Source organism: Phalacrocorax carbo, chromosome 9 (genome assembly GCF_963921805.1).
Source record: "Phalacrocorax carbo chromosome 9, bPhaCar2.1, whole genome shotgun sequence".
NCBI classification, from domain to species: Eukaryota; Metazoa; Chordata; class Aves; order Suliformes; family Phalacrocoracidae; genus Phalacrocorax; species Phalacrocorax carbo.
The window spans coordinates 31,532,697-31,553,269 of record NC_087521.1 but is presented as its reverse complement, the minus strand read 5'-3'; the positions used below and the strand labels follow the sequence as shown (position 1 = coordinate 31,553,269).

General features: G+C 42.0%; 1 protein-coding gene across 3 annotated transcripts; it reads left to right on the top strand.

The window, feature by feature from the left end:
- The first annotated feature begins 72 nt into the window (after positions 1-72).
- SNAPC1 (small nuclear RNA activating complex polypeptide 1) lies at positions 73-11,296 on the top strand. Of its 3 annotated transcripts, none has more exons than XM_064460972.1 (10): positions 73-240; positions 860-1,019; positions 2,257-2,397; positions 2,863-2,967; positions 3,997-4,155; positions 4,604-4,678; positions 5,334-5,396; positions 6,345-6,486; positions 8,907-8,990; positions 10,835-11,296. In XM_064460972.1, the coding sequence occupies exons 1-10, from the start codon at positions 83-85 to the stop codon at positions 10,864-10,866; spliced, it is 1,119 nt and encodes a 372-aa protein (XP_064317042.1). In that variant the 5' UTR covers positions 73-82; the 3' UTR covers positions 10,867-11,296. The 3 variants fall into 3 exon arrangements, with proteins under 3 accessions (XP_064317042.1, XP_064317041.1, XP_064317043.1); XM_064460971.1 differs by having other exon boundaries at positions 10,832-11,296; XM_064460973.1 differs by lacking the exon at positions 3,997-4,155 and having other exon boundaries at positions 10,832-11,296.
- Positions 11,297-20,573: the final 9,277 nt, after the last annotated feature.

The window sequence follows — 20,573 nt, the reverse complement described above, 5'->3', positions numbered from 1 at the left end:
GCGGCGCCTCCCGGCACCGGGGAGTGCGCATGCGCGGGGGAGGCGGCGCAGGCGCCGCGGGCGCGGGGCGGGGCGGCGGCGCATGCGCGGGGAGCGGGGCGGCGGTGTCGGCATGAGCTCGGTGCCGGGGCTGCAGGCGGACTGCGAGGAGCTGCTCGGCGCCTTCCAGGAGGCCGATACCGTCCGCTTCGAGCGCTTCGCCGAGCTGTGGCGGGAGCGCCGCTTCCACACCATCTTCTAGTGAGTGAGGGGCCCCGGCGAGTCCCCTCAGCAGCCCCGCGTCCCGCCGCCCTTTCGCGTCGGTTGGCGGCTGAGCCTCGCCTCGCCTCGCCTCGCGGGGCCTGTGTGTCCCCCCCGCCCCCCTCCCAAGGCCTGCAGCTCCCCGCTGCTGAACTTGCCCCTTGGCGTTGCGGGGGGCTCACGGGGTCGGGGGTATGTGTGTGAGAGAGCCGTGCGTCCCTTCGGGTGCGGGTTTGGGGAAGGGTTCGCCCGGCTGGTGTGTGGGTGAATGGCAGCGAAGCATCGGTCCCTGTGTAATACCGGAAGACCAGTTATTCTTTCAGTTTGTTTTGTATATTAGATGCTTCAGGGAGTTTGATGCAGCGCTCGTGATACGAGATTAAAGCACACAATTCTAGGGTATTTCATTTTTCACTTTACATCTAATTTAATATATGGAATTATATGCAGTGTTGTGTGAGAGCTTAAGGACTGGCCACCTTTGAATACTTCCCAGAACTTGAGCCCTATGGTAATATATTTTTTAAAAACCTAAAACTTGTTTCTGCATTCTGAATTTTCTAAAACCTGCACTTTCATGCTTGCTCGCTTTAATGTTCTTCCTTCTTGTTTACTTTAGTGGTAGAATAAGACCTTTGGAGAGGAATAAGCTCACGAAGAAGACTTTAGAACTGGCACAACAGTACTTCCTGCCCCCGTACGCTTTCCAGATACGAGTTGGTGGGCTGTACCTTCTGTACGGGCTCTATAGCACACAGCTTTGCCAGCCAAAACAAAAGGTAATTGTTCCTGAGGTTTGATTCTCAGGAGATGATGGATGTAAGATATGTGGTATAACCCTGTCTACTTTGTCATCATAAACGGGTAGGGTGCTTTGTCTCACTTTCTTAAAATAAAAATATTTAGAACCAGATGGTCCCTTTGGAAAAGGTAGTCTTTCAAACACCCTTGGGTTTGAGAACTTGCATGGTGGTGACTAAAATATTGTGTATGCCTCCTAAACTGTAGTGGTGATCTCAGAAATCTAGTTTGCCAGATAAGAAGCCCTTCTCTAGTAAAAAATGAAGAAGACAGGCTTTCAAAATGGGAACAGAGAATGTGCTCATCAGCTCTGCAGAGAATGCTATTACAGCCCCCGTTTTCCCTTAGAATTTCAACAGAATGAAGACTTGACATATTTCCAGTTCCTGTTAACCAGAAGTGGAATTCATAAATAGGTTGAAAGCGTGAATGCCAGAACAACACGCCTCCTTGCTGCTTCTAGGACAGGAGACCAGTATATAAAGGCGTTGGAAACGCAGTGCGAGGAGAAGTGGTTTACTTGGAAACTGTGTGGTGTATGTTGTGTGCATATGCACAATTGAGTCCAAATTATTTAAATAAGAAACTGAAGTTAAAGTATTCTACAGTGATGCCATTACATCTCATATCCTAACTTCAGAGAAGTCAGTACCTTTTATGGAGATGAATTTAGGAAATTGTAAAGCCACTGCTATACAGCAACTGTCAGAGAGTCCAGGAATTATCAAATATAAGCTAACTTAGGTAGAGGGAAAATGAAGTGGGCAGAGTACATGGGAGAGGAAGGAAAGCAAGAATATAGGGATACTTTTATGAGCACTTCACTGGCAGCAAATCATGGTACAAGTATTATTCCTAGTCATGTAGTGAGTGAGTGTCTCCTAGGCGTGTATTGTTTCAGGCATCTCGGAATGTGAAGAGGTAACTTTTTCAAATGTCAGAGAGGGCTCGTGTTCCACGTCACTGTCGGAGAAAGCAACCGCAGTGAGAATATTTAACACAACAGTACAATAAGCTTGTCTGCGTAAAATTTTGAGAGTAGTAACAAATGTTGTGGTAAGATCCTTTCTGTAGTTCTGTGATTGTGTGACACGTTACGCTCTAGATATCCAACTATTGTGCATAGGATAACGGGATCACAGTAGTCAGCTGAATTCACTTTCATTTGTTGGAATATGCAGGTCGGTGTGATGGTACACAACTGTTTTGTTGCAGATCAGAATTGCACTTAAGGATTGGCCTGAAATCCAGAAATTTCAACAGGATCTGATAGACGCCCAGCATTATGATGCAGCGTACATCTTTAGGACACTGCGACTTGCCAGAGCATTCCATTTCACAGCAATGCCAAAGCTAGTGAGTTATTACATTAATGACTTACCATTTTTAACAAAATATCTTCAGCTTTCAATGGCTGACAGTTCAATAGTGCTCATGTTTTTAGTTTAGCTTTGATGTTGTGTTGGAATGTAATAGGTCTTGCTTTATGTAGGTACGTATGTGATGTAAAGCGTAGAGGCTGTTTGAATGCAGCATGTTTCTCACCTGAAAATATTTTTTTCAGTGTCTCATGCTCTTACTATATTTGAGATGTCTTATAAGTTGTGGAAATGTCAAACTCTTGAGTCTGGGTGCTGGATTAAATTTTTTACTAGGGAATGATTTTTGAAAAATGCTGACTGAGCACTTGACAGTAAAGCTGCATGCTGTTGTAGGTGAGATGGTTTTATGCCTTGGTGGTTGGATATGCAGTAAGACTTCTAGAGGAGGTGCCATTTTCAGTTTGCTGTTTAAGTTACAAAGCATTGTCTTTTGCTTTAGCTAAACTACAGAACTAAGAAGAAGATTCAGGAAAACGAATTTAAAGAGGAGTTTAAGGACCCAAGTAACAGAGTAAACAGCCTCATCACTAACGATGTGTTGGAGGTACAGGAACTTTTAAACTACAGATTAATCTCTGGGGGTTTTCTTATGTTTTCTTTTTCGTCTTCTGTTGTCCAAGAGCTATAACTTCTCCAATTAGCACAGGCTTGTCCTTTATAAGTCTTCCTATGGAATGCAGACTAGGGTAATGGTCTGTGCCAGCAATTTTATCAAATACTCAGAAACACAGCATTTACTCCGGAGGAATTGTGGTACCTTTTTTCATCTGAAATATGCTCTAATATCGTCTGATTTTGCCTCAGTAGAATGTAAAAGGGGAAGGGTAGAAACCAGGTCAGCTGTCACTTTAGGCAGAGAAAAATGGAAAATGGAGGGCAGGGGGCAGCATGTTTGTTGTGGTACATCTGCAGGTTGCAGCTGAAGGCTTGATACTTGCAATAATACAGATTTACCCATCTGCAAGTTTATAGCTTTCTCTAACCTTCATTTCTCCTCTTAAAACTTTGCTTTGTTTGTTTTTTTATAAAATGTATTATATATTAGAGTAATTCAAGCCAAGTATAGGTTCTTCTATTGCTCATTGTGACTCAGTGGTAGATCTTTGTTCACAGGTTTTTCTAGCTTCTGCTAGCAAATATGTATCCTTAGTAAGGTTGACTACAGTAGCACAAAAATCAGCAATCTGTGAAATGGGAGGGAGAGACAACCTTCCTCAAAAGGAGGATTTAAAATGCTTCCCTCCAAAGAGATAAATATAGACCACCGTCTCAGATTGAAACCTCTGTGAACACTGATCCTGAGTATCACTGAGGCTTCCTTCTTAAATAATGAAAGATATTCTTTCTTCTTTTGCTTATTTGATGGACTGGTGGGACGGTGCTAGGTAGCAGCATTGCTAGACTCCCTAAAACTGAACTGAGTCAAACAGACACTGTTTCTAACACTTCTGCTAGTTCAATGGTCTCCCTAGAATGCTTTGTATGACCCTGGTTTTGTTCACTGAGGACTAATATTGCTTTAATGCTGGAATCTTTTTTTTTTCTCCCTGAAAAAGAGTCTCTTTTATTTTAGGAACTGATGAATATTCATGACCACTATCAGAAAATGAAGTGTGTCATTTCAGCTGACAAATCCCAGCCAGACAAGGCCCTGAGCTTGATAAAAGATGATTTTGTAGTTACTCTTAAAGACATAACCTTGGAATATCACGAATGGCAGCAGAACAGAATGGTAGGTAGTATTGACCATTGTGCTGCGACAGCTTAACGTGTGAATATGTAAGAACCAACAGTCTTGGTGTAATTACCTCTTTGCATATGTCATAAATCTCAGAGTTAACCAGAAGGAGCTGTAACCTGGAAGACATGGAATGAGTAAAACCCTAGGCAGAGTTGTGGTATGGGGAGACGGACATGGATTTGTATGTGGTATTACCTCTATGATAAGTGATTGCTGAGAGGTAGGCCCTGCAAGATGTGACTTATGGGCAGTATTGTAATGACCATATGAAATACCTCTGTAACGCTTATTCTTGGATCAAGGAAAGGCCATAGTGTAAGATCAATGAAGAAAATGGGCATGTGCCTAAATAACTTGTTTTGATCTTCACAATTCTTGGATTTTAGCTGCCTTGCATATGACAGAGATTTTAAAAGATTGTTTTGTGAGTTTTTTTCAGAAATTATTTCTAAATGCTAAAGAAACTGGTGAAATATCAAACAAAAAGGAAGAAAGGACTTTGCTAGAATCAGAGGTAAGAAAAAATAACTAGTTTTCTATGTTGTGCGGGCCAAATCCATTAGTTCATTGACTTCACATGACAGGCTAAGTGGTGTATGTCAAGGCTTGATAGTGTCAAAGTTCGTTCCAGAAATAGCTAGTGGGGCTGGTTTTTTTTTTTTTGTTTTGATTGTTTTTTGTTTTAAGTTGCATTGTTTTCTGTTAAGCCGTAAGCACTTACTGCTGTGATAGCTCCTGGATGCTCGTAATAAAAAGTCTTTCTGGTAAGGAGGGGAAGGAACTTTATTTTCTTAGCCAAACTCCTTTATTGTTCCTTCTGGAATCTCAACTAAATGCAATATCCTTTTTTTTTTTAATGATACAAAATTATCTAATGTTGTGTTTATCTCATTTCAACTTTGAATTTTTGTAAAATGTGACGTTTCAAATTTGATTTTCTCCTCCTGGGCTTTGTAACATTGCAGGCAACCAAGACTGTGGTCTGCCATTTTAATTTTTCCTTTAAGTAACAGTTCAGCAGCATTCTAATTATATAGAACTAATTATTATTACAGAAATACAGCAGTAGTGAGATATTGCTCAAGTGATTGTCTGATGTGATATTTCATTTCAATACTGCTATAATAGAATATGAAAACTTTTTCTGACTGATCTCTGTTTCTTTGCAGGGTTCTGAAAGAGCAAGTGCATTAGCTAGAATCAAATACAAGTCTTACTCTGCAGTTGTTGAGGTAGGTATAAAGTTTGCTGATAGGGATGTATTTATTTTTAAAGAGCACTTTTAAGTACCAGTTCAACGTAAATGCTGGGTTAAAAAGGAATGAGTTAAAATTCCACTCTAATTCAACCTTTGAATGTTCTGGTTTTCCTAACACATTGGGGAAACCTGAAGCTCTTATTATTCTTGTTAGATTCATGGAAACAGTGCAGGTATGCTTGGGGGATTTTAATTTGCAAGGTATCTTTTGATGTCTACGTTCCGTTTAAGTAGACGGAATAAAAATACTTTTGAGTTTAATTGCTCAAATTCTGTGAAGCTTAGGTATTAGAATCTCTGAAGATGCTTGTGAAAATGTAACTTTGGGATTTAAAGTCATCAGGAAGTACTTGGAAACATTGTTTCAATAACTGCTACTTTAAAAAAACCTGTTGATTTGTCTTTTTTGTAGCAGGCCTATGAGAAACATCACAACTCTCCTTTTTCATTAAAATCTCTTATTCAAAAATGCATTATTAAATGAAAACTCTGGAATATACAGCAGTCCAGACTTGTGAATATGCAGTGATACTGTTTTCTAGACACCTAAGCAAAACATGACAGTACGGAGGCTCTATGGTGCAGTAGATTTTGGAAGTATTCCTGTTGCTTGCACACAGCGCTGTGCAACATGGTGTAGGTCAATGCCAACAGAGAATGGTTTGAAATAAATTAATATTTAATTACCTGAATTTTAAGTGATACACCCATTGAATCATAGAAGGGCATTGTCCTGTTAAAACTGAAGAATGGTAACTAGTGGGAGTCCTTCCTCCCTCCCCTTCCATCCATTCTCCACCTAGACATGGAAGTTGATGATTTGGTCCTTGCTGGCTTGTAAAGTAATGGCTGAGGTATAGTAATAATCTGGCTGTGGAAGTTTAGCTTTTTTGTGTCATTCATACGTACATTTGGGTTCTAGGCTTCCAAATCCAGAAGACATCGTCAAGTAAAATTAGAATCTTCTGAATCAGGATCGAGTCATGGGAAATCTCCAAACCGAAGTAAAAAAAACAGCAGAAGACCACAGCCAGCAAGGAGGCGAGATTCTTTGGAAAGCAAAGGTATTCCTCCATTGCGTTCATGAACCTCAAGAGGCTGCACAAGTTTATCCATTGCTTTGCTAGCTGAGGCAGCTGGGTTAAATTTTACTGTTGATCAATGGAGGTAGAAGATTGGAGAAGTGTTTTGTGATACCCCTGTTGTAACTGAACCTTCCTGTTTTCCACACTCTGGTCAGGTAACAAGGCAACATGAGTGCATGCAGTTTATTGTAACCTGAAGTCTCATATATATGCCCTTCCAGAGAAAAATTAGCAGGGCTGACCTTCGAAAAGCATGTCCTGTGTGGCAGTGTCTTAATTTTTCCTATTGCAATAGAACAAACACACTGGAGATTAAGATAGGTGTCTAACCGCTGCTTCTTCTGACAGATAGCTTCTACTTTTGAAGCTATCTTTTTGATGAAAATCTGCCTATCTGATAATTTTGATAGTTCATACTATCTTCGTGAAATCTAAAGTAAACCTTGCCTGTTTCTATTCTGTTCCTGAGCATTTGAAGGAATATCCTCTAATACTTCTGAAGAAAAAAGTATTATTGATGTCTTAATGGTGACGATTGCTTTGAAGACTAGTACCTGCACTATCACATCAGTTATTCTCCTTCTGTGTGATACTCATCATTTATTTTGTTCTTTTGTTACTGAGATTTTTAGTACTTCCATGTGAATATGAACCTTTTGTCAACAACTGATGTAGTTTCAAAACTCTTATCAAACTGGTTCCTTAACCTCAGTATTACCATTATTACATTATAAGAGTTCTAGATGTGTTTAGTTTGTAGCTAAACTTAACTTTTCCCTTCTTGACAGGAGGGTTTTTTTAATACACTTGTGACTAGTTTTTTGTGGTTCTGTTCTGTAATTCTATTTTATTCCTCCTGAGCATTATAATTTTAGCTAGGAACAAAAACAATTTTAAGGAGCAAATGTTTTTAAAACAGGTACAGGGTACTTATGGCCAGTCTTTGGGACCTTTTTTCTTACTTCAGAATGTATCCTGGAAGGAAATACTTTTAATGGCTTGTGCTTGATACCGTCCTCGTTTACCTATACTCATTAAGAAGCATTGGGATGTCTCTGTGTGCACTCAGTGCACTTGCTTAATGTAGTCAGAAAAAGACTTCAGACTTTTAAGATGAAGTATTATGGAGTATTAAATCTCCCCTTCAACGCTGTGGAGAGGATAGAATTTTGTGGCTGACAAGAATGGCAGAGCAAAAGTACCTGTGGAGGGAACAAGTACAAATAGAATGTAACGGTGTAAGTGAGGACATGGTGAATGTTTTTAAAAGTAAGAAAATTGGACTGGGAACTCCTCTGTGCCTCAGACCAGAACTTTTTTTTAAAAAAAAAAACAAACCCTTACTTGATCCAAAGATGCTAAGTTAATATCTTTTTCATTTCCTTCATTTGTGAAGTTTGTTAAAAGTATGGTGCTGAGACCAAGAACTTCAAGGATTAGCCATTTACATGGATTCATATTGTATGGTGTCATAATTTATGCTAATATATTCTGAACAACATCAAGTTTCTGAACCTGAGGCGTGACTTATTTCAATGTGAGATAAGTGTAAGTCCTGGTGTGAGGGTGCTTTGCTAGATCAAAGAGGAGGTGAGGGAAGGAGAGGGAGATCACTGATGTCTTTCAGGTCTCTCCTGGAGAGATCCCATCTGGTGTTGATGATCGTTTACGCATCTGAACTGAACAGTGATTGACTTAATTATTTTACTATCATAGCATTTATGTCATCTGGATTGGTGCAGTTTTATTTTCTAGGTATTTGCTCATCCCTGCTTAAGCATCTTTTTTTTTTGTCTTCCAAGATTTTCTTTAATCTCTTTGTCTCCCAGTTCTGAAAACAGGGAAAACTACTACTATGAAGGAAATAATCTTTCTGATATCAAACTTTTAAACTGATAGAAGTTGCTCTGCCATTTAAGTTTTTCATTTACTTATTATTTATTAAAGGTTAAATGAAATCAAACAACAAACTAATTTTGAATGGACTTTATTTTGAAGACAGCTATTTAATTTCAAAGTTCCAAACTCTGTTTTCTGACTTACTTAGCTTCTGCTAGAAAAAAAGTTACTGAGAAAATTCAGCCTGCTTCAGCAGTGGGCATTAGGCAGTGTTGCCTTTCCTTCACTTTAAAACAGTAGATGAAGTGTTGCAGAGAAATAAGGGCATTTTGAATTATCTCTGGACTGAGATGCTTTAAACTTGTAGTGTTAATTACTTGTTATTGAAGGTTTCTTTAGTGAGCCGTATGATGGTACTCCGAAATGTAGGTGATTCTCCATAGCCTTTGACTAGAAAGTCAAGACAGCAGGAAGTGAACAATCTTTTAATGGCTGGATTTGAGATGTAGAAGCAAAAATAAAAAAAGCTGACAGTTTTTCCTGAAAATATCTATCGGCAGGTGAAATGCAAGTGGCAAAGGAAACTGTTACTCGGCATATTGGGATGCCCGTAATCACAGAAGAAGATGACTCGGATGAAGAAGGTACAATGATTGAAATTCTAGCAAACCTGACACTTGTTTTTCTATTATGCTGTATTTTTCTGAAACTAAAGCTGTTATTTTGACCACATGTTGCTGCCTTACAAAAGCTAGGCTAGTTTTTAGCCTGTAAATTGTTACATGAAATTGAAGCTTTGCTCTCAGACTTTGTTACGAGCACACATGTGGTGGCAAAATCCTGTGTGAGTCTTTTTTTTCTACATAATTTCATTATAGTGTGTTAGGAGTTAAAACTGCTCCAGTTTAAAGGAGGCTTACTCTTCCATAATACGAATCTGGCTTGAAGAGCTCCAATGTATAGGGAAAAGTGATTTTTTTTGTCATTCTTACAAAAGAAACCTGTTCTAGTAGCTCTGGAAATTAGGTAATCTGCGCTGGAGGTCAGAATAACCCTTGCTGCCTTCACCTTTGTGGAAGTGAGGGGACATAGAAGTTTCCTCTGTAGCCTTACTTTCAGTTGGGCAATGCTACAAGTGTTATGTTCTAGTATACATGTACAGTAACAGTGTCCTCTGCTACATTAGAAGTTGTCTGACATAGTTGGGGTAGGATTCTGGGAACCACAGCAAAAGAGTGGATGACTTTGCTATCACTCACATTACTGGAAATAATGTAATTTTTATTTGGAAGCAACAGTAAAGCAGGTTTCTGAAAGCTGGCAGTGGAGTTGCTCTACAGAAGCATCAAATGCATATAGAACAAATTGAGATGTTAGGTGACCTTGAACTGGTCTCCAACTCAAAAGCTTCAGGGTCTGTTCTCAGTATTGCTGGAGGAGAATAAAAGCACTGTAGAGCAGCCACTGTACAAAGAAAATAGCATCCTCTTTATCTCGAGGTCCTGCTTTGCTTCCGTGTCTCAATCGTGGGTAGTGTTCGTGGGAGAGAAGCTGGCCAGCTGAAGGTGTGATTTCCCCTGGCAGTTCTAGCTGGCTTAAGACTGATGGGTTGCTCGCTTAGTGGAAGGCAGGCTTGGTAGACCGAGGTAATGGTTCTTAACCTGACAGAGTGGGATTTAATTAGGTTGCTTAAAGGGGGAGCAAAGGGTTAGGTGCAACTTCTGGAAAGCTTTAATGACATAGATGAGTGTGAGGAGTATATCCTTTGGAGTTAATTTACTATCCAAAATTGTATGTAATGGAAGGATATTTCATACAAGGGAGGATAATAACCATTAAAACATATTTGCAGTGAGGTAGCACATTTATATTTGTGCTTTTTAAAAGCAAAAGTGCATCTTCTAGTACTGAAATGAGATTACATTCTCTGATCACCTTAGTTGTAGGCAATGTAAATTCGTTCCATTTTAAATGGTCATATTGAAAGCATAATGGTGCATTTAATATTGTACTTTATTTACTTACTTTTCCTTCACGTTGTTGTGCACAAAAAGTTTCTTTCTAAATCAGGAACATTCTCCATTACTCAGAATTTGCCAGTAAATTCTGAAGCATTAAAAATAGCCATAAGCAACATCTCCAGGTATTTTGTGCTTAATTTTGTGAGTATTCCACCTGTCAAATTCACAATGAAATCTTAGAGGTGTTCATGAGGAGCAGAAAGCTCTCAAGCTTGAATAAGTTTTGAAGTACATTATTTTGTTCATCAATGGAATTTTAATTGATATTTTGAATGATAGTGTGCTGTAGAATCTAGAAAGATTTTTTTCATATCTAGAACCATGGGAAGCGGGATTGGGAGGGGATCTCAAGAGCTCATCTAATTAATTTCCTTTGCTAGGCAGAATTAATTCTACTTGAATCATCCCCATGAGGGAAGATAGATTGAAAAGCTTGTCAGAAAAATCTCTTTATTTCCTTTCAGAAGCATCTCTCCCCAAGAGGAAAAGAAGATGTTAGAGTATCCAGTTGGAGAAGCACTAATGTTGATTTTAATGACAAAATGTAAATGTCACAGGTAACACAAAGTGCTGGGTTTGGATGTGTTTGAATGTACAACAAGAAGTGTCTGGGACCAGAACTCCAGGTGACACTGGAATACTGGTAGTGACTGGTATACTGTAGCAGTCTCATGGTACAACACCTGGTGCCTTTATTCACCTGGTGAATGCTTCTTGTGGGAGACAAAGTTTGAGCTGGAAAGAGAAGATGGCTGCTTGTTGTATATAGTTTGTGCAGTGTGAGTTATCACTTGGAACTGACGTTGATCTGCAATCATGTTTTTAGCTGAGACTGTTAAAAGAACAGCTCACAAAATGTTTGGAAATGTTTATCTCTGAATGTAAGGTTACTGACTGTTTAGAAGTACAATAAATTATTTTTCACAGTTTACTTGCTCCATTTTCTAGTGTGCAATTTCAGCAATGTTTATCATGGTTTGATCCCACAGGTGTGGGAAGTAAACTTGGTGATAAGCTTTTTATTGTACTCTGTCTCCAGCAGATCTGATCGTTGGATATTTGGATGAAGAATATAATGTGCATTTATTAATTCTTCAGATGACCATAAGCTGTACAAGGACAGGACTAGAAATCAAAATGATAGTTACAAATTGGAGAGGTGATGTAGAAGAAGGGGGTGTGGAGATAAACGTGAAGCTCAGTACTGAGTTCAGGTACAGAATAGGGAAATGATTGCTAGGCAACAGTACTGCAGAAAAAGCAAACAGACTGAGAATTGTACACTGGAGGATTTTCTGTAAACAGTAGCAAGCACTAGAATTGGTGTCATCATTCAGCCCTGTAAGGCTGTAGCCTTAAATACCCCCTTCTGACTGCAACAATGCAAGAATGTGGACAGTTACTCTCCTTGGTATTTTCTCCAGCTGATTGTAGCTGTACTGTCGAGAAAGGCCAAAGGACTTGAGATGTCCTCTCCTACAAGAAGAAATTCAAAATAGAAATTTGAAAGATTTTTAATATAAAAGGGGCCTAAACTGAGTGAATTAGTGTGGTAGTATGACTGTCTAAGGCTAAAGGAATTAAAGTGCTCTCACCTAGAAGAAACACTAAGTAGAAATATACATGATTTGAATATAAAATGGGCCCGTGTTAAATGCATTAGTTGGTGAGAAGGAATAGGCCTAAATGACAAACAGGTCAGTCACTGGAAAAACTAATAAGCAGCAGTGCTGTGTTCAAAACCTTGTTAATGGGAAAAGAGGAAATGCTATAATAAAGCCAAAACCTTACTGTGTAGTAAACCTAACAATTGATTATTCTGTTATCAGCATAAACTCATTCTGCCTCGATGCATTTCTGCTCCTGATTTTTGATGAGCAGATACAAGAGACGGAGACCTCTCAAGGAAAACTTAACCAGACTTATTTGGTCAAAGTTGTCTGATCATCCTAATGCAGTTAGGATCCTGCTGGTAATACGGCATTTGTCAGTTCTGTCAATTCCAGCTGCTGCTTCGGGTGCGGGTGTGCAGGCTGATGGAGAAGCTTTCTGGTATCCTTGTGTTGCAGGGGGTGGATAGCAGTATAGGTGTGACAGGGTAGCAATTTGTAGATGGGGTACAGTGGGAGTACTTTAGTCTCTTCTTGAGAAACCCCTGGGTGGCTAAGAAAGATACAGATGGAGAGAGAGAGTTTTTTCTAGCACATACTGGGAATACAGCTTGAAATTCATCATTTCTTAGGAGTTTCTTCACTTAGGAAGTTGCTTAAAGATGGACTTCACAGCATTAATCATCTTCTGCTGTTTCTGGGCACTGAGGCTGAGCTAGGTCTTCCACCTACGTGGTATTGGGCTCTTGAAGGGAAACTTGAAAGAGTTTTCTCTCTTTCTTTCTTCCTCTGGCTTGCAGGTGTCTTTCTCAAGGAAGCTAAATATTAAACACAGCTACAAGTTTATTTTTTTACTTTGTTGACAGGCTGTTTTCAGCTAAATTATTATGATTCCATATATGTGGAATAAGTTTATTTTAACATTTAAGGAGTGTGTTTAATACTGTTCCCTGAAGTGGTGCTTTTTCATAATGTGACCATCTTGTTTGCCTCTCCTTGTATATTTGAACCATCCCAAGAGCTGAGTAGGAGAATTTTTCAGGATTTTGAAAATTCAGTGACACGAGTCTTCCTGCATGCACTTCTGAAAATGATTTCCAAATCAACATCAGAAGCATGCAAAGGCTTGACGAGGCACGAAGATGGGTGCATTCAACAAGCAGTTATTTTGATATTTTAATTACAAAAACAGCTGTTCTTTAATTTGTTTATAAAATTATGTAGATGTAAAATGAAAGTTATGCTTAAGGATGAACTGCTGACTATATGCAGCGGTAATATTTCAAAGCAGTAATTCTGAGAATTTAGAGGCAGCTGTAAACAAAATTTCGTAATGCTGGTGTAATCTCTTTAAAAAACATAAAAATCCCTTGCTGAAGTCTGATGGGCAGTTACAGGCTTTTGAAAACAGGAGAAGGGACTTCCTAAAATGCTTCATTGAAGCAAGCAGCTGTCATTAAAAAAAACAACCCAGCCTACCCCCGCCCCCAACCAACAACAGTAAGTCTAGACTTCACAAATATTGTTTTCTAGTATCTAACTTCTCTCCTGGCTACAGCCTCAGCTCATACAGTAGTCGAAGGCAGCAAGGAAACTTCATCTCTCTAACACCACTCTAACTCCCAGCTGACCTGGAGGATAAGAGTGAGGCAACGTGACGGTATGTATCTGGATGTTGTTATAGTTTTCGTATATAAATTAGAAAAATGCGCTTTGGCTGAAATGTCTCTAAGCTGGATATAAACGTCTCTAAGCTGGATATACAGCTGACTGAAGAACTACATTTATACAGTGGTAATCACCGATCTTTGGCAAAGCTATGTGATCCTCGAAGTGGAGGTTTGAACTAGTGCTATGCAATGTTTATAACTATAATGTGGGTGATGAAAAGCAGGATAGACTTAAAACACAGGTGACATCAGTTTAGAAACTGCTAAGTGGAAGATGTTTTCCAATATAATTTTTATTTTTATAATGGGAGAAATCAACAAGGTTTAATTAAGTAAAGGCGGGTGCAAAAGTCTGCACTTGTAAGGGCAGATTAAATGCAAATACCAGTTCAGGAACGCTTGTGTAAGCAGCTGTTCTCAGTCTGGAAGGTTTTGCAGCCCTCAGACCGGCAGTATGGGGGTCATGTGAGAAATTCCAGATCCCATGGATGGCAGTGGTGGTCTGTGTTGCGTACAGTTCGGGGGCGTGTAGAAGTCACCTCTAGAATAATTAAAGAATGCTTTAAAAAAAAAAAAGGGGGCAACAAAATGAAAACTGACTGTAGGAGAGCTTGTTCTGGAAAAGAAAGGGTTTGAGAGCGAAGAGTCTTTACAGATTTGTAATATGTGTTTATGCAAATGGTGATGAATTGTTCTCCATGTTCATTCAGGCAGAGCTGTACAATTTACAGCAACATGAATTTACTTAATACAAGATTTTTGCAGTTAAATACACAGTTTGGCCTTATAACAAACACAGTAAAAGTGACTCTGCTAAGTTCAAAACAATGTTGGAAAAACCTGACTGGTGGTTGTCTGAGGTCAACCTAATCCTGCTTTGGAGACAGGAGATGGAGTAGAGGATACCTTGAGGTTCCTCCTTCTAGTCTTGTCCTTGAATGTTTTACATAACAGGACCCTATGCACAGAGTTCACATTCTCTCATCACACATGCATAGTGAGTTCTTCAAATGACACAGATATTTTATTCCTTCTTCTCTGGGATGTTTCATTTTCAAGTTCGTTATACTTCGGCAATCGCCCATTCACGTTTTACAAAGCTTGCTGCGTGGACCTGGCTTCCTCGCCTCATTCCCATCTTTGTCCTCAAACCTGGGCACCTGATTAAGCCTGGTAACTGAATACTTTTCTCCTCCTGTATGTGATCCAGCACTTGGGAATGGGACTGCGAGAACTTTGAGCTACAAGGGGCTGAGAAACTTGCAAAAACTGTCTTGCTCCTAGCACTGCAGGTCTTGGGTCAGTCTTTTCTATGTTGTGCCATAGTTTGGCGGCAACTGAAACATGCAAAGCAAAATTATCTTGCAACAGCTTGAGCTTTCTGTAAGGCACTGAACCGCTTCAGCCACAGAAATGTAAACCTGGATATGGAAAATAATGGAGGGCATAAGGCCCAGCCATCAGCTATTAAAGGTTATCAAAGAGGGGGAGTAACATGTTTCTTCAGAGGAGAGTTTTGTGTGTGTGATGAAAAGTGAGGTAGCATTTAAAACTGGGAGCCAGGCTCAGCACAACCGGCCATGTCCCCAGTTAGGTTTTGGCAAGGTCCATCCAGGTGAGGGTGGAGTTGGCAGCTGTATTTTATGCAACGCCACGAACAGGTCCTTGCAGCCCCGAGGGCTGGTGACAGGAGCGGCACGCAGTTCTGGAAGCCGGGGTGAAGCTGCTTAGCCTCCCGCGTTGGATTATTTTCCGCGAAATTCCGCGGCGCCCCGCCCGCGCCGTGCCCGGGGCCGCGGGGGCCGCGGGGCGATGCGGCTGCAGCCGGGGTGCGGGTCCGCCGCCTTTCACGCCTTCCCCCCGCGCCCAGCGCTCCCCGCCGGCCGCCGCCGCTGCCCCGGGGCGGCACCGCCGCGGGGGGAAGGGAGGCAGCGCGGCTCCTTCCCGCAGCCCCGGGGGAGCCCCGCCGCCGCGCCCCGCTCCCTCCCCGCGCCGAGGCGGGCAGGCGCCGTGCGGGTCACCGCCACCCCTCCCCGCCTCGCCGCGGGGCTCCGCCGCCACCGCCGGGCAGCGAGCGCGGGAGGCCGGGCCGCCGCCGCGGCCATGGCGACGGACGGTGAGTGCGGGCGGCGCCCGGGGCGGGGGCGGCCTCCCCGGGGAGGGGGCTCAGGCACCCGCCGCCGGCCGCGCCCTTCCCGGGGGGGCGAGGGGCGTTGCGCCCCGGCGAACGGGGCTGAGGGGGAGCCGCGGGGTGAAGCCGGGCCCCGGGACCGGCGGGGCCCCTCGGCAGCCTGGCCCGGGGCCGCGGGGCCCGGCTGGGCGGGAAGAGGGGGTGTGGGGGCTCTCCTCGTCCTCCTCTGTCAGCAGGCCCGGCCGCGCCGGCGGGGTCTCACAGGGGGTGTTTGGGCGGCTGTGGGGGGTGATGCCTGTGCCCTCCGCACGGGAAGAGATGGGCAGGTAGGTGCAGACGGACACGAATTTTAGGGAAAATTAAGGAATAGGAAAACCTGCTTTTAGGATACTAATAAAGAACAGGTGTTAATGTAATTATGGGAGACTTGTCTGCATCTGAGAGACTCGGAGTTGGGTTTTCTAACCACACTACAAGACAAATGATCTGAGGGATGATCGCCTTCTAGTTTTTGCCTGGGTAGGTTGCTGCCCGATGACATGTACTGCCCTGGCTTAGGTCTTTGGTGCAGTAGTGGCGCTGCTGCATGGAGGGCAAGTGTTTCTCTTAATATTTCAGGTCACAGCACTGTTGAGTTAAAACCTGACTTGCTGCTGTTAGCCACAATCCCACCAGTCTCCTGATTTACTGTAGAAACACCAACATCAACGCTTACTGAAGGCTGCTGGGTTGATTTTGTTGTATCTTTTGCCAGGTTGGGGAAGAAACGTGTGCCTTTAAAAGATGTCAGGATGGCACATGGCATTTTATAAGCTCTTGGGAACCAAATCCTAGGCTTAGACTTTTCAGAAAGATCGGGCTTAATGGGGAATCTGTTTTCCTTCATCTTTTTGTCATCTGGTGATGTTCATTTATGTGCTGTTCCTCGCTTTCTTTCGAGGCTCTGTCCCTAAGGAAGGGTCATCTCAGGCAAGGCCCAGGCTGATGTGACACCAAGTTGTTCAGTGCCTTAAGATGGCCTTAGGAGAACTATGGGAGCTGACCTGGTTCGTTCAGAGTAACGGTATGCCTTTACTGAGCAGAATCTGTCCTTTTATTAGTTAGATCCTCAAAGCAGAGCTCCAAAGGCACTGATAGTGCTCAGTACATAATTGAATTATCATTGGTTTATATTTTATAGTATTTTACAAATTAATAAAAACATTGAGGGTTGGCTTCTCATGTCTGTTCCTGCTGCCAAATGTGAAATGAATAATTATATAATACTAATTAGATATCCTTCTGACCCAAAAGTCAGCTGAGCTGTTGCTTTGTTCCTTAAACAACTCAGTTCCCTCCAAAAACTTATAAGAGGTATCATTTGTTTAACATACCTCTTCTGGCAGTAGGCTCAGTCCAAGGGCCGAGGTAGTTGGTGAGTGATGGGTGAAGGTGTGGGGACAGCTGAGCTCCCCCCACCCTGACCCTGTGCTGTTGGTTCTGGGGTGTACAGGGCGCTTGGATCAGCTGTGTGGACAGGCTCTCCCAGCCTGGGACTGGAGCAGGGGTAAGAAGAGCAGCGAGATTTCATTTTGGAGGATGTAGCTCTGAGATCAGACCTGCGCGCCCACAATGTTGGTGTTCCTTTCTGGTGAAGGGGAATTAGATGAATTTTTTTTCTAGAATTTTAACTTAGTCACATTATGCTGGGGGTTTTTTTCTTATTATGAGTATGAGAAGATTGGACTTAGAAAGCAGCAAACAGAACATTAAGCAGTTAGGATGCTGTAAGTTAACCCCTCATAAGCCTAACAGGCATGAGGGATGGGGTTCACCGTGAAGTATGATCAGTGCATTGATCACTACAACAGTGAAGTGCTGATGCAGTGATTTTAAGTGTAAGAAGGCGACCCGGAGTCATATGCATCGTCTTACAGTTCTGCTGCTGAAACTTTGGTGTGGATCATCATTTCCCAACCTTCTTTTACCTGAGCTTTGCTTCAGAAAGTCGGAAACATTTGTGCTTCGTTGGTTGCTGTTCCTTGTGGTTCCTTCCATGTGTTGCTGTCCTGGGGCTGCCACGGCCTCTCACCAGTGCTGCAGTGAGACTCAAACTAATAAACCCTGTTAAACTCATCTGACTTGGTCCAGAGCCGCTGGAGTACCTTGCACTGTCTTTTACCTCTTGTACCTGGCAATGTCTTTTTTTCCTCCCTGCTCTGTATCTCAGCCTTAGTTGTCTCATCCTTCAGAGCTGAGATATTTGCTCTGGGCATTCTGCTTCCAAGGCTACCTGTTTGCTTTGTGTTCATTAAGTTACTTGGTGGCTTGAGATATGTAATCTTGGTAAGCACATCTAACAGTTAATTCCTCATCTGTTTGAAAATTATGAAATGTTTTGATTGAGAAATAATAACTTGAAGTAAAAAAGACCTGAGGGAAGCTTAATATTAAAATGAGTAAGCTGTCATTCCTTGGGCCCGGTGTACTTGTATTAAATTCCACTGAGATATAAACTCTGATTTTTATTGTGGTGGTCAAATCTGGATCATTCTGTTTAGCTTTATATCCAACAGACAGCTCAGCAGATGCCAACCCTGCCTGTACTTGCACGGAGCAGTGGCGCCATTGGCAGAACTGGGGGTTCTTGTTGATTGTGGAGCTTTAGGAGGAGCAGGGGCGTGCTGGTAGCTCAGGTAGTGTCGACTTCTGACCTTTTATCAGAGCTGTTCCTCAGAGAAGGGAACAATAGCCAGGGGATTTCTCTTCCTCTGTGGTTCTGGGCTGCCAGAAAAGGTGGTGGTGATGACCTGAGGTGATCAGAGATATGTGTTACAGCAGTCTTCTCTGATTTTATCGTTAAATAATTCATTGTTCCTGCTGGCTGAAGGACCAGAAGAAAGGGAAGTTTGGTCTCCAGTAACTTTGGCTTCAGCCCAATTTGAAATGGCTACAGCTTGGACACAGTTCAGGTCAGTGCTAAAGAGAACAAAACACTGTGGATCATTTGAATACACTTCTAATGGTATTAAATATGTTATCCTCATGGTATTAAGTATGTTCTGTACATTTTAAAATTAAAAACCTCCCAAGAGAATGTATTTGAAAGGGTGGATATACATGTGACTGTTCAGAGTAGTTTTTAAATACTGGAAATATATTGGCTTTCATTTGAAAGTTCATGTCATCGTATCTGGGTTTTGTTCTTCCTGGCTTAGGATGTATAGAGAAACAGGCAGCATTATAGGAATGCCCAAGTTCTCTACCACAGGCCTGCGGTGTCAGCGCGTAACCACATTTCACATCAGCAACTCTGTTGCGTGGATGAGCGTGCTGGCTGCGTTGCTGCCAAAGGCAACTTCACTTTGCTAAAGGTCTGTTGGTCGTTTGAACAAACTCTTAATTAAATAATCTGTATTTATATCACTTCATGTACATGGGTATCACGGTGATGTAATGTGGCACTGATACTTATTAGTGCAGTAATAAGATCCCAGCCACAGTAACTGAATCCTGAGTGAATTATTCCCCTTAAAGAAGATGCTAGGAAGAGGATGCAAGTCTGGTATAGCGATCCAGAGGAGGATACTCTCGTTCTCTTGGCTCTTAAGATCCTTGTTAATATGAAAATATGGGCAAGACTGGTAGATGCTTCTTTAAAAAAATAAAAGTGAATGAACTGCCAACAGCAATCCAGGGTCTTGTTGGTTAGCTTCCCATGTCTTTCCAGATGGCATGAAGATGTGGGTCTTGAATTTTTATGGTGGTGTTAGGAGTTAGCATGCCTGACATGCGGTCTGGGAAGATCACAGAGTGGTAGGGGCAGATGTGTACCTATTGCAGCTCAGCGTCTCTCAGGTGCATGTAAAACTCCGTTTTGTGGCAAGGATGATCCCTCAGTACTGTGTTTCTCGGGGCATCGTAGCAGAGAGAGCTCTGTCTCCTGTGATGTGTGGTCCTGAGTTGCTCAGGAAAGAAGGAGCCAGGAGGAGTTGCTCTGACAACAAGCCATGGTGGTCAAGGTCTCTCGCCTCAGGCCATGACTTGGCTGCCCTTGTGAGCTGGTTGCCCTAGGAAATTACCTCCTTCACCTGTGTGCTTGACACCTGACTGTAAAATTGCATATAACTATGGAAGGCTTTCACTGCCACACTGGTGTGTAAGAAAAACCTGCTATTGGAAAATAATCAGAGCTGTTAGACTCTTTTTTTTCTATTAATTTTTTAATGTTACCTCTTGTTTCATTTTGACATAACATTGCTTAAATTCTTGCTAATAATACGCCTGCACCACATACAGTTGTGCTGAAAGCAAATCTTGAAAAATGCCTGGTTTGTGGAAAATATCAGTTGCAAATGTACGTTCCTTTCTAAATGCGTGAAATACAGTTACTTTTATAAAGAGCTTGTATTTGTGCTTACGCACCTGTCCCCATGAGAAAACATTCAAATACATAGCCAGACTTCAAAATGGCTTGCAAAATAAATTGGAGAATATTTTAAATCTGTTTTCTTCCTGTTTTGAGTCAAGTCGGGGTGTTGTCCAGGGATGCTGCTTCTGAGGAGAGTTTGTTTGGGTCATTCTTATTTGCAAAGATAGGTAACGTTTATATGCTCTAGGAGAGGATGGGGAGTGCTTCAGCTGCAGGGGTGTAGGCAGCATTCCTTCTTTGACAAAACAAAAGCTAAAGGGCCCCTGCGCTTGTGGACCTTAGAGTCAGGCTTTTTAACAATATTTTTAGAGGTTTGAAGACACAAGTGAGGTACCAATCCAAACATTTTTGAGCATGTAGGACACCTTAAATCAAGTCTGGCCC